Genomic DNA, 13,168 nt, shown 5'->3' on the forward strand with positions numbered 1-13,168 from the left:
GCTGTGAGCGCACATTGTTGGCTCATGTCCAGCTTTTCATCCATCAGTACCTCCAAGTCCTTTTCTGCAGGGCTGCTCTCGATCCCTTCATCCCCCAGCCTGTATTGATACTGGGGGTTGCCCCAGCCCAGGTGTAGGACCCTGCACGTGGCCTTGTTGAACCTTATGAGGTTCACACAGGCCCACTTCTTCAGCTTGCCCAGGTCCCTCTGGATGGCACCCCGTCCTGGTGTGTCAACTGCACCACTCAGCTTGGTGTCTTCTACAAACTTGCTCAGGGTGCACTCGATCCCGCTGTCAATGTCATTGATAAAGATATGAAACAGTAACGGTCCCAGTATGGACCCATGAGGGACACCACTCATCACTGATCTCCATCTGGACATTGAGCAGTTGACCACTGCTCTCTGGATGCAACCATCCAACCAATTCCTTATCCGCTGAACAGTCCATCCATGAAATCCATATCTCTCCAATTCAGAGAAAAGGATGTTGTGGGGGACCATGTCAAAGGCTTTACGGAACTCCAGATAGATGACATCCATTGCTTTTCCCTTGTCCACTGATGTGGTAACTCCATCATAGAAAGCCACTAGGTTGGTCAGGCAGGACTTGCCCGTGGTGAAGCCATGCTGGCTGTCTTGAATCACCTCCCTGTCCTCCATGTGCCTTAGCATAGCTTCTAGGAGGATCTGTTCCCTGATCTTCCCAGGCACAGAGGTGAGGCTGAGAGGTCAGTAGTTCCCAGGGTCCTCCTTTCTACCCTTTTTAAAAACGGGTGCTATGTTTCCCTTCTTCCAGTCACCAGGGACTTCACCTGACTGCCATGACTTTTCAAATATCATGGAGAGTGGCTTGGCAGCTACATCAGCCATTTCCCTCAGGACTCTGGGATGCATCTCATCAGGTCCCATAGACTTGTATATGTTCAGGTTCCTCAGGTGGTCACGAACCTGATCTTCTCTTACAGTGGGAGGGGCTTTACCCCCCTGGTCTCCAACATGTTGTCCATTGACTCGGGAGGGGTGAGGAGAGCGGTTGCCAGAGAAGACTGAAGCAAAAAAGTTGTTGAATACCTCAACCTTCTCCTCATCTCTTGATACTAGGTCACAATTCTTGTTCATTAGTGGAGGTACGCTTTCTTTAACTTTCCTTTTCTGGTTGATATACCTGTAGAAGCCCTTCTTGTTATTCTTTGCATCCCTTGCCAAGTTCAGCTCCAGCCATGCCTTGGCCTTCCTGACCCCATCCCTACACAAGGGGGCACCATCCCTATGCTCTTCCCGGGTTACCTGTCCCTGCTTCCACTGCCTCTGCAGTTCTCTCTGGCTCTTTAGTTTGATCAGCATGTCTCGACTCAGCCATGCCAGTCTCTTCCCTTTTGACATGTCTCATAAATACTTGGGGGGCACACTTTTATGAAACATTTTCTCTTTAGCATCAGTATTTAAATCTTTCTGATTAAGAGCAATAATGAAAGATATTTTAAGCATGTAAAGAGGATAAGCCAGACCAAAACATATTTGGTGCTGACTTTGTACTAATAAACAACCTACTTTAATGTAATTAGATCTCTATGACTTGAAATAATAAAAAAGACTAGGAGGGGCTGAAAAGATGTTACAGCACAGGATTAGAAATCTGAATCATCTTAATTAATTACAGACATGGTCTAAAAAACAAAAAAAGAAAGGTTGCAATTTCATAGGGACAAATGCAGGGTTTTTGTAGACAAGATTAAGTGACTGCAAACAAAGGATGAAGAAAAAAACCAGCCAGGTGGCAGCATTAAAGGAAATGATCTGGATGATTATGGCAGCTGACAAGTTGAACATAAACCAACAAACCCTGGCAAAAAAAGAAAACATCATAATTGGGTGTATGAGCAGGAATACAGCCTGCTGCACAATGTGAAGTAGTCCTTCCTTCTGAGCACTGGGAAAGCAGGAGCATTATGTCCAGTGAGAGCCACACTTCAAGAAAGATGTTGACCAACTGTATGGAATGGACAGAGCATCAAGAAGTAATGTTCATTTCTCTTTTAATCACCTGACTGATTTCACAGTATCAAATCGTTACTTCTATTAAACAGACAAAAAGGGAAAGCTGAGAAACCATTTCAACCCTCATCACTGGATAAGCTACCATGTTTAAGACTAGTAACATGTAATATACATAAAAGAGATCTGCATTAGTATTACATTTAACTAGTTCCAGTGAGCCTTGCTTTCAGATTGAAAAGCATCCCAATTAAAAGGTTAGCTTCTCATTTAGTAAGCTCAGTATGTGCAGAAACTGTATTTTACTATAAGCGTTCTGTGTAGTTATGCCCTTATATTGTTGTAATAATAGTAATAATAATAATAATATGAAAGCATACCAAGTAACCCTATGCCAGCTGTCACTGCATCTACATAACACCTGTTTTGGCATGGGCTATGCTTTAAACTGTGGGTTTGTGAAGTAGTAAAGGTGTCCTATTAAAGGGACACAACAGCATGCAAGGAAGCTTCCTAGGTCAAAGCGTACATTATGAACATACCCCAAACACCTTCATCAACCAGTTGCTTCTCCCAGTCTGCTCATGATGAGGAATACTCTTCCTGGATGTAAAATAATTCAATTTCTTCACAACTCTATTTTTCCAAAGATATTTTTCTAGACGCCTTCTACACCATCTTTTTTACCTTCAGTCTCTGCTATAAATCTAGCTCCCTAATAAAACAGCTGCTTGTTCCATATGATAACCTAATTAAGACTACTGTGCAGCCAGCAGGGGGTAGACTGGGATAACAATAGTGATATCCTGCATGAAAAATCCATAACTAGCTTTCAAGAAGTAAGAAAAATAATGAGACCACTATTAAAATATCTTTTTTTTAATAACTAACTCACTGTCATCAACACAAAGGAACATCAGGAAATAATTGCTTAACAAATGCAAATAGGTTTGTCTAAAAAAAAAAAGAGAATAAAGAGTTTATACTCATGGTAGTACAGTGAAAGAACATCAACCTCTGCAAAAGCGTAAATTTAAAAAATGATGGCTCAGTTATTCAGAATCACAACTGAATGAGGTTTCTAACAAACCTTTAGCAAAAGTTTCTAAATAAAGGTTTGGTATAGTTATTTGACAACTTCATTAAAAAATAAAAGCATCAACTGCAGAAACAGGGAAGGAATTTTTGAAAAATAAAATTAATAGAGACTATAGTCACAGAAGTTTATATCGCATATAGTCTTATTCCACACAGAGTAATTGATTCCCTTTCACTGTGTTATCTCCTCAACAGAAAAGATTTTCAAATACCCGGATGATGAAACGACCTCCTTTGAAAAATAAAAACTGATGATAGAGAATCATTTCCTATTGTTTTCTTACTCATGATATCTGCTGCTAGAAAGAAGGCATTCTCCTAAGAGAATCTTCAGTTGCCAAAGACCTAATAATGAGCAAGGACTGTAATTTCTAAATATATCACACAACAGTGATATTCGCAACTTAATGCACAGCTTGCTTTTTGTTTTCTACCACAGAACTGACAACGTAAAAAAAATAGAAGAAGAAAAAGAAAAAAAACCACCAAAACCTCACCAACCCAATCCAAAACAGAATACTTGTTTACAGTTCTGTTTCTAGATACTTTGCCGAAACAAGCATGGTCAGGAACACAATCTGAAAAGCATTAAGTAGACACTCATCTCAGTTCAACAATAAATGCTTATTAACTGAGAGAGACAGACAGACTTTGAGAAAGAGATTTACCACATAGTATGTACTTTCCAAATGCACCCTCAAAAACTCATTCTTTTCTCCACTTAGCATTCAGTCATCACTGTGCTCATTCTCACCATCTAGAGTCTGCTTTTGCATCCCACCTGTACCTTTGTTCTGCATGCTTAACTTAAACTGAAAACTCTTCAGAACAAGAATCCTTTTTTCCTCCCAGTTGTGTAAAGTATAACTACCCACATCAGGCACTATAAATAGTGTTAATTAACAATGTTTTGCAATATCACTAGAATGGTCACTCAAGATACAAAGCTTGTTTATGTTTGAATCAAAGCCACAAGAATCTTGATTTTCAGATAATTACTATTAAGCATAGTAGGGCTCTGTCTTATTCAGCAGTAATAAGAGCAGCTACAGTAAATACCTCTAACAGAAATATCCATCAAAATGGCTATGTTCTTTTCTGCCCAACAAGTGCCACAAAATGGCACACAACGACTGATTCTGCCTATTCTTTTTGCTCAGATAAAAATCTTTAATTTCCCCTTGCAAGTTTAAATACATGTTATTCTAATCTGTGATTTCTTTAGAAGCTGAAAGCTAAGTATCTCACTGCAGCACTCAATTGCAGATAATGCTATGCTGGGCAATCAAATCAGTAGAGAGCTGGAACTAGTTCTGAGAGCGCTGTGATGTCCATGCTGTGATGTCCAGCAGTGAAGTTCCACATGGAGACACTACCTCAGGTCCTGAAAGTAGTATAGCCGTGTTCCTCCAGCAAAATGTTGAGGAGACATGACTATATTACTCCCGCGCGCAGACCTATGAGCAGCACTACCATACACAGCTCTGCATCGTTTCTTGGTGCACAAGTAGGCATGCTAAAACTACTGTTACAGCCTAGAACTAATTCCTTCAGCTTAAACAAGGTATTTCCTCACAGCATAACCTTGAAACAAATGAGCCAACTGAAGGTGACTATTTCATTATACAGGTAAGAAGGCATGCTAAAATATCTCTACTCCTGCTTCAGGGTTGCTTCTCAACTTGTTAACTCCCATAAGTTAAGTAAGGAACAGCAACCAGGCTGTCGCTTTGAAACAGGTTTGTCAGCAGTGTCTTTTCACATTCAGGAGAAAATAGCATAACTATTATCATGTAGCCTATATTAATTAACATAAAATGACAGATAGGATCTATTCCTTAAAGTACGAAAAAGCCCAGGTTCTTGATACTTTTTCTTTTTACAAACTCACATAAAACAAAGTCAATGACTCTGAGCAAACTAATTCCCATAACTGGCTAACAAGACACATTTATTTTATGATAATTTATTTTCAGTCTTCTCCATATTGTGTTAATCAGAGACAAGACAGTGACTGAAGAAATAGAAAAAAATCCAAAAGATAAAATGTATCAACTACTGTTTTGTTTACTCTGTTATGCTTCAGATTCAGGTACAGAAATAGTTATATTAGTTATGGAGGCAAGGGAAGGCAAGACCTGAAGGCTTTACCCTCAATCTACTAGAACTGTTTACATAAAGGGGTCACCTCCCACATCAAGGGACATGACTAGGAACATGCAACCACACCAACCCCTGATCCCAATCTAGAATAAGGGGTCAACTGAGACTTCTGCATAGCCTTATACTATATAGTATAGGGTGGAAACCTATTTTATAACAAGTATTACAATGCTCTCTCAGAACTTTGATCTATTCTACTCATTAAGCTACCTTGCTCATTAATAATGCATATTCATGTAACTGCAAACTGCTAGGGAACAATAAACAAGTCATTCTGGAAAAAAGGAATGAACATATTTACATACATTTGATACACAATTTCAAAACTTCAGCTATATTAAAACAATTTTCTGCACAACAACCCAATCACGTAACGCATGAAAAAGCAAAGTGTCCCTAAATAGCATACCTAGTTTTACAAATTAAGAATATACACTGGATTTCACATATATCTGCTGAATAGAGTATCAGTGACACATGACATAAGTTTAAAAGGATGAGGTAAGAGAATGAAAATAAAACTCATTAGTAAGAAAACACCCTTGAAAATTCTCTTCCGCAAATATATATGAAACTACTCTCTGTAAAACATGCATTCTAGCATGTACTTTCCACCTTAAAGTATTTTGATCAGCTAATAGAAACAAGTTTACTTGCTGACTTCAAAGTGAGTAAAGTTTCCTTTAAAGCTAAAAGGTAAACTGAATCTTAAATATATCAATTTAATAATACATGCTATTGTATTTGGTAATCCATAAAACAACTTTCAGTAAGTATTAAATATAACTCATGAAAATTCTGGGAGACTTGGAAGTTGTATCTGAAATAAACCTTTTGAAGTTTTATTAAATTTGCTAGTTATGCTAGAAATTTGCAATTTAATAATACCTTCTTATTTCTGAGGTAGGCTTTCTTGGCTGAAATACGTCCACGCCTTGCTTCCAGCTGGCGGATTTTTTGTTGTAACTTTTGCAGCTCCTCTTTTTGCAAGTATATAGATGTTGCCATATCCTCTTTTTCAAGCATGGCTTCCATACTTTCATAAGTGTCATAATATACCACTTCATCTCTCTTCTCTGTTTTAAAAATGTCAGCAATGAAAAAGTCAAATCAATAGTTTGTATTTGATTAACATTTTGTTTTGTTCAACAACAATCCCCCCCCACCGAGTTGCAAGATTTAGTGTAGAAAAATGCTATAGTCCTTTCAGAGGGCTATCAAAAATCAAAAGGTCAGAGGAAAAGCACTAAACAGCAAAGCACTGTAGGGCTATAAAGTTTATATGAAGAACAGAAATCAATACCAATGAAGCACAGCCTGGTATTCAGGTAAGCTCAGAGCATTAAAAAACAAATGCAACTGTAAATGTTTGCTTGTGCCTGTAGCCTAACTTGATCACAATGTCCACGCATGTCTTTAGGTCTCTTAACTAATACAAGGGACCCACGATGCGCAGTAATATCCTCTAGTCTTCACTATGAGGTTCAGGATATACAGACTTTTTCTGAAGTCTTTGGCATGAGATTCTTCTGCCACAATCTACTATTAATTTCATGAAAGGGGAATCAGACAACAAAACAGCAAAAATTCTCTCTTAGGAGGCTTTTGACCTCCCAGTCACTGCTTCTGCTCAGAGGCAGCAGAGGGAGGGTAACTTCAACGCAATCCTTCAAAGCATTACAAGCCTGAAAAGGAGGTCATTACTAATAGTTTTATCAACACTCATGATTTTTAGCCTCCTGAGTGAAACATTCAGTATAACATTGAGCTCATCTCTGAATGCTGCCTTCTCATCTCTTGCCAAGAAGGAAAGAGTGATGATTATAAATCCTTGCAGAATGCTGGGATGAAGAAGCAGCAAAGGCCTCTTGTTCCTTATTTCACTGGCATATCAAGTAGGATATTTTTGTAATACACCAAGAGGGATATGCACCACTGCTGGCTGAAACAGGCAGATACAGCTGGCCTGACTGTCAAGTGTCTACTCTGCAGCACCACCAAACCTTCTCATTTCAACTTCATCAACTACTTTCAGCAAGACCGTAACTTCCTCCTACTTCTGCTACTAGATTATTTGGGGACAGGAGCAGGGTTTTCTTCAGTACACTGTCCATTTTAAAAGCTGTTGTCACTTCATGCTATTTGTGTGTACAGTCTCTGCTGCAACCAAAACTCTGATTGTCATGCTAATTTCAGCTCAGCAGAAGACATGGCAGGACCAGAAAAGAAAGAAGAGGACTATAAGCACAGCACTATATTAACCTTATAATAAAAACTAATAAAAACAGACCTACTAGATTCTTTACTTTAGTCCTTAGTTAAAAAAAAAAAAAAAAAAAACACAACAAAAACCCCCCCACACACAAAGCTTCATCTATACATGAAACTGCCAAGTCACTAGAACCCACTTTGTTACATCAGTGAGTAAAAATAAGGCTCACGGCTAACAACAATTATATTTAGCCATGCACTTACAAAATGGGTGAATTTACACGCAAATTTTATTTTAGAACACTTTCATGCAGAGTTAAAGACAGGAATTTACAAGTGAAACCCCAACAGCTCTGCTGCAAACCAGTCAAATCTACCAGTTCTAAAACATAATGTTAAATTATGTTTTACTGTTTGGGGGGAAAAAAAAAAAAAAAAAAAAACCAAAAAAACTTGGCAACTCTATTGCAACCTCCATCAAACATTCCAAGAGTTTTCTACAAATAACTTTTTTACTTTTGAAATGCCTATAAATTTGGTAGTGCTTAAGGTTCTAACGACTCAACCACTTACAATAAAACAATTAGAATTATTCCTTTTTAGATATGATCAACACCATTTCCACTCATTCAACCCACCCTCCAACCAAAGCAGAAACCTACTATCACATTCTCTGTTGACAGCAACGCATCCACCACAAAACCATCTTACAAGGATGTAAGAATAGTTTGTATGGAATAGTTTGTATGGATAGGATAAGACCTTTTAAAATTCTAACCTAATAAATTCACACTTTGTGAATTTCAGTGCAGGTATTTGGTTAATGACAGTAAAAAACTACTACTGTTGTTTATAATATGACAATCTGTTATAATTTGATATTTTTCAGATCCAATGTGCTGAATTCGCTAAAGAAAATGTTTTTCTTCTAGCTTACAACCAACTGGCAGCCAAATCAAATCACCTGCTCAAAAAATTATGTTGGGACTTCATTAGCAGTACTGCTGATGTCCCTCAAATCAAAACAGAATCCAAAACTCTCTGAAATATCTCTGCAGAGCCAATACAGTCAAAGAGTAAAGAATAGCAACAGCCTCTACAAGTCACTAAGACACATGTATTTCAAATCATACAGATGTGCACAATTAAAAGGCTATTACTTTACTGACTGCAAGCACACTTTAAAAAGGAAGCATAACAGAAGATGCAACAGACCATTCTTTTCTCTTTGACCGCATAGGAAACAATGCATATTAAAAGACCGCTATATGCTTTAGATGCTTTCATTCAGATTAGATGCTGATTAGGTGCTAAGTAATTAGCAGTCTTGAAGAGATGTAGCCACTCACATTCGTCACATTAATTGTTCTATCCCCTCCACCTAAGTAAAGTCTGAGGAGTTAATTTCATCCTTTGAACAAAATTCCCACACATTTAAGAACTGTATTTTTAATTTTCTGTCCTATGGGATATTAACTGAGAGTTGTTAAAAAACAGTAATTTCTTCTAACATAGACATCTGTCTTTAACTGGAAAAAAACCCCCAACCACTTTTGGATTTTGTATTAAAGAATACTTTACAAATTTAAAACAGCAAAGGAGGGTAGAACAGTGAACTATTTTGTTGCCCTGGGGGAAGGAGGTTGGTTGGTTGTTCAGCTTACTGGGGGTTTTATTTTGGGTCAGGTTATGGGGTTGGGGTTTTTTTTGAGATTTCTGGAGAAAACATTTCTGACAAGTCGTAATGACCCACAATGTTTTTATAGCAGGCTTAATCTCTGAGGGCCCTTAGGTTTTACTATCATTACATCACAGAGAAAGGATTTTCATACACATTCCTTCTCAGCCTCCTGTTCAAGGGATGTCCTTCGGTCCACAGGTAAGGAAACCATACCACGTTTTCAGTACCAAAACTAAATGTCTGATTTCCCAAGCACAAAGACTATCTATCTCTAAAGCACTAACTAGCTCTCCACAGAGGCACCCGGTCAAAGCTGCCACATTTCTTTAAGTTATTTACAGAGTTTTCAGTCCTCATCTTCCATACATGCAGTTACAGTTGTTGCCATCACAAGCCTAAAAGGAGGAGATTCACATAACAGTGAAAACAATCCGTGATACTTATGTTTTCTCTTTTTCCAGAAGCAACTCACAATAAAATCCAGCTTCAAATCTCTCAAGTGACTTTTCTATCCACAACAAAACTTGCTATGCAAGCCCTATGCACTAAACAATAAAACAGACCGTGTGTAAATAAAAACATTAACTACAGAAAGGTCCAATGGACAGAACTGGATTCAAAAATGCTCTATGATTTACCTGTACCATTTCCATAGTTTGTAAGTACACAAGGCATAGTAGGTTCTGGAAACATAAGGTTTGCATCACTGCTCTAAATCAGTGAGATGGCAATACAACAAGCTTCAAAGTTTAGTTGAAGGACTCCTGATTTGCAGGAACACCTTTTGAAACCAATCACTTCAAAGAAATGAATAATACCAATGCAAATTTTTAATGAGACAAGTCCAGTAATTAAGACATTTCCTCCTCCCTGAATTTAGTTTTCCAAAACTTACATAGTATCTTATATGCTTATTTCCAAACACATGCAATGAGAACCAGACCAAAACTTCTGTATGTGTATGTATATGCCTTATGAACAGGTGCAAATTTTAATTTAACAGTACTTATGTTAGAAGATCCAGCTCTTCACATGGTAAAGAATCTGTTCTCATTTCATTCCCACAGGCTTTACTAGACTCTTAGGAAGAAAATTATTTTTTACAGATTACATCTTAATTAAAATGCATAAAGCACCTGACATTAGTCTTCTGATGCTTTCAAGTTGTGCTGTCAGCAGCAGCTCTTCACATTTCAAGATCTCAAACTGCACTTCATATAATTGAAGCTGTAGATCATAATAATCAGCTTCTAACTGGTCCAAATGGGCTATGGCTTCTGTACCACCTTTCAGGCTCTGCATCTAAATGGAAAAAGAAAAAAAAAAATAAAAGCCACACAACTCCAGGATAATGAGGAGAACAAAACCACAGACATTACTATTACAGCTAGATACAGTCTGGTACCCTAAATGTAACATGTTAAAATTGAACACATCAAGAGGAGAAGATAAGTTTTGATCAGCCACACACTTTCAGACATCTTTAATATCTGACATTTTTTCTATATGGCAATAAAAATATCCATGGCATTGGATTACTCTTTGTAATTGGTGTAAACACTGTCAAAGTGACGAATCATATAGTGCATCGTGTGAAACATCCCTACCGCTCTTTTACTCTACTACTTGGTTCTCTGAAGATACATAATGAAATTAGTATTTTCTTATCTTCAGTCCAAAAAGTCTAAAAGTTGTTTTGCTAACGGCATCTAGAAAACTACAGTTAAAACTGCCATTAAAGCTGAACTGAGGAAAAAAAGTGAAAGGTGGTGGAAACAGGGATAATTACATGCACTGATCCTCTTGTAATGACAACTTAACTGAGGAGTTTTATTGTTTCTGGAGTCTTTCACAGGAGAAAAAAGATCTAGATTAAAATATTTATCTATATTTTAGGTCTTATTTGTGTCATATGTTTGACGTGACACAACACAACCAAAATGAATTCAAACCATCCTCTTTCATTCAGACAAACAAGATTTAACTGCTCAATACAGTTAGCCGTTCAGACCATAATTAACAAATACCAAAACGGAAGGGAATCTTATGTGCTGTCTCACTCTGGAGGGAATTCAAAGCCATGCAGCTCTACAAGCTGCATGCAGAAGAGTTAGGGCCACATCCAAGTTCTCTACCTGCTCAAAAATGTATCTCTAATAGTTTCTCCCAGATGATGGATGAAAGTAATTCTATATTTTACTGAAGATTTGTGATCTGTCCACCTTACCATTCTGATGAAACGTGGTCCAGTTTCTGTATTACAGACATTCAATCATTAAAAAGGGATGTCTACCAAGCAAAAATACAGGACCTAGCAAACTATACATTTTAAAAAATATTTGCTAGTATGTTTTTACATTGTGGTGGTTTCTTCAAGGTGTAAAACTGTATCTGTAATTAATTGCTAGAAGTGGGTTTCCTCGGTTTTATTTATCACACATGTTTAAATATAACTATACTAAACCAGAAAGATATCTTTACTGAATTAAACCAAAGATCAATCTTACTCAATACCCTGTTTTGAACAAAGGTTAACTGCAAATACCCAGGAAGACAAAACATAGTAGGCAGTGCAGTGTTACCTCCCTAAAATGTTTCACCGGCCTCTAGCACAGCTTCCAGCACAGCTTAAGCCACAGTGCTGCCTTTTATACAAAATAGACTTACTGGATTTTACTTCGTAAATTTGTCCTATCCCTTTTTTTATAGCATGTATGCTTTTAGCACCTGCATCATTATCCATTGATACGGATTTCACGGCTTAATTAAACACTAAGGAAACAGTTCTGTATATTATGCTTCTTTCCATATAAGACTGATAGACAGAAGACCTGTGAATAAACTCTTGTAACATCTATTTTAAGAATTTCTTCTACTATATTGTGTATTCACTGAATGCATCTTTTGTGTATCAACTATTAGCCTGAAAAGCTCAGTAAGTCCTTAAGTGAATATCATAAATCTTGCAATCAATAATGTATGATTTATACGTTTCAGTCCAGTGTGACACTAAAATGTCTTGTTACACCATTCTATTACTCTGCTTCCATATTAAGTTACTAATTGTGACCAGAACAGTAAATGACATAATGATGGCATACTTGGAGTGAATTAGAGACTAGTTTTCAAGACAAAAGGACTGATTCTCTTGAACCTTGCAGTTTTTCCATGTAAGAGGGATAATGTTCATTGGTCACGCAGGGTATCCTGGGTTTTGGCATTTTCAAAGGATTTTCTCATCGTAAAAAAATATGCCGTAGCAACAAAATGTGGTGGGGTTTTTTTTGGTTTGTTTTTTTGTTGTTCGTTGTGTTGGTTTTCTTTTCAAATTAAGGCAATGTCATTCAAACTTCTACAACTAAGAACTTTTGCTTTGTCAGTGAACTGTGAAATTCACTCGAACTTACACATTTTTTTCTTTAAAAAAAGATGTTCTCAAATTTAAGTCCACAGACTTTGTATAAAGACTGCACAGAGACATAAATGGGCCATCTTCAAAAGTACCAGCTAATCAAGTTATAGCAGTTCAGTATTTCATTCAACTGCAGTGGCGTCTGCCTGATAAAGGAATACAAGCATACATTACAGATGCTGCCAGCTACCTGGTCTGTTTTAGGGGTACAACACCACTATAGTCAGTTTTCAGGTGCAACAGCAATGGGAATTTAATATTGTCATATGGTTCTCAGGCAGATATCCTAGCTATGTAGTAGCCCTTCATGAAAAGAAAAATGGGGACCTTTAATTTCAACCACTTATGTTAAAACTTTATGTGAGATACTATATATGTGTGATAATTCAAAACAGTATCATCACTCTTGGGAAAATTTCAGCATTTTTTGTTAAAAATTTAAGAGTGGTTCAATTCTTAATGTTACAAGTTGCTATCTAATCTGTACTAGTAATTTGCTGCATCCTTGGTAGGTCTCAGACTGATCAACACAGTGAAAGAAACATGAAGAACTTCAATGTGATAATGTTAGAGGAAAGAAACATTCTGCAGTTGGACAAAGAA

At 37.3% G+C, this 13,168-nt stretch overlaps 1 protein-coding gene across 1 annotated transcript in view; it reads right to left on the reverse strand.

Moving 5' to 3' along the window:
* The window catches only part of JMY (junction mediating and regulatory protein, p53 cofactor), a 72,829-nt gene that overhangs the window by 18,821 nt on the left and 40,840 nt on the right, over window positions 1-13,168 (reverse strand). Inside the window, exons 5-6 of the mRNA XM_072859666.1 lie at window positions 10,290-10,455; window positions 6,150-6,337 (exon numbers count right to left, since the gene is read on the reverse strand). Coding sequence (XP_072715767.1) covers window positions 6,150-6,337; window positions 10,290-10,455 — 354 coding nt within the window. The remainder of the gene's footprint in view (window positions 1-6,149; window positions 6,338-10,289; window positions 10,456-13,168) is intronic.

Source organism: Ciconia boyciana, chromosome 4 (genome assembly GCF_034638445.1).
Source record: "Ciconia boyciana chromosome 4, ASM3463844v1, whole genome shotgun sequence".
NCBI lineage: Eukaryota > Metazoa > Chordata > Aves > Ciconiiformes > Ciconiidae > Ciconia > Ciconia boyciana.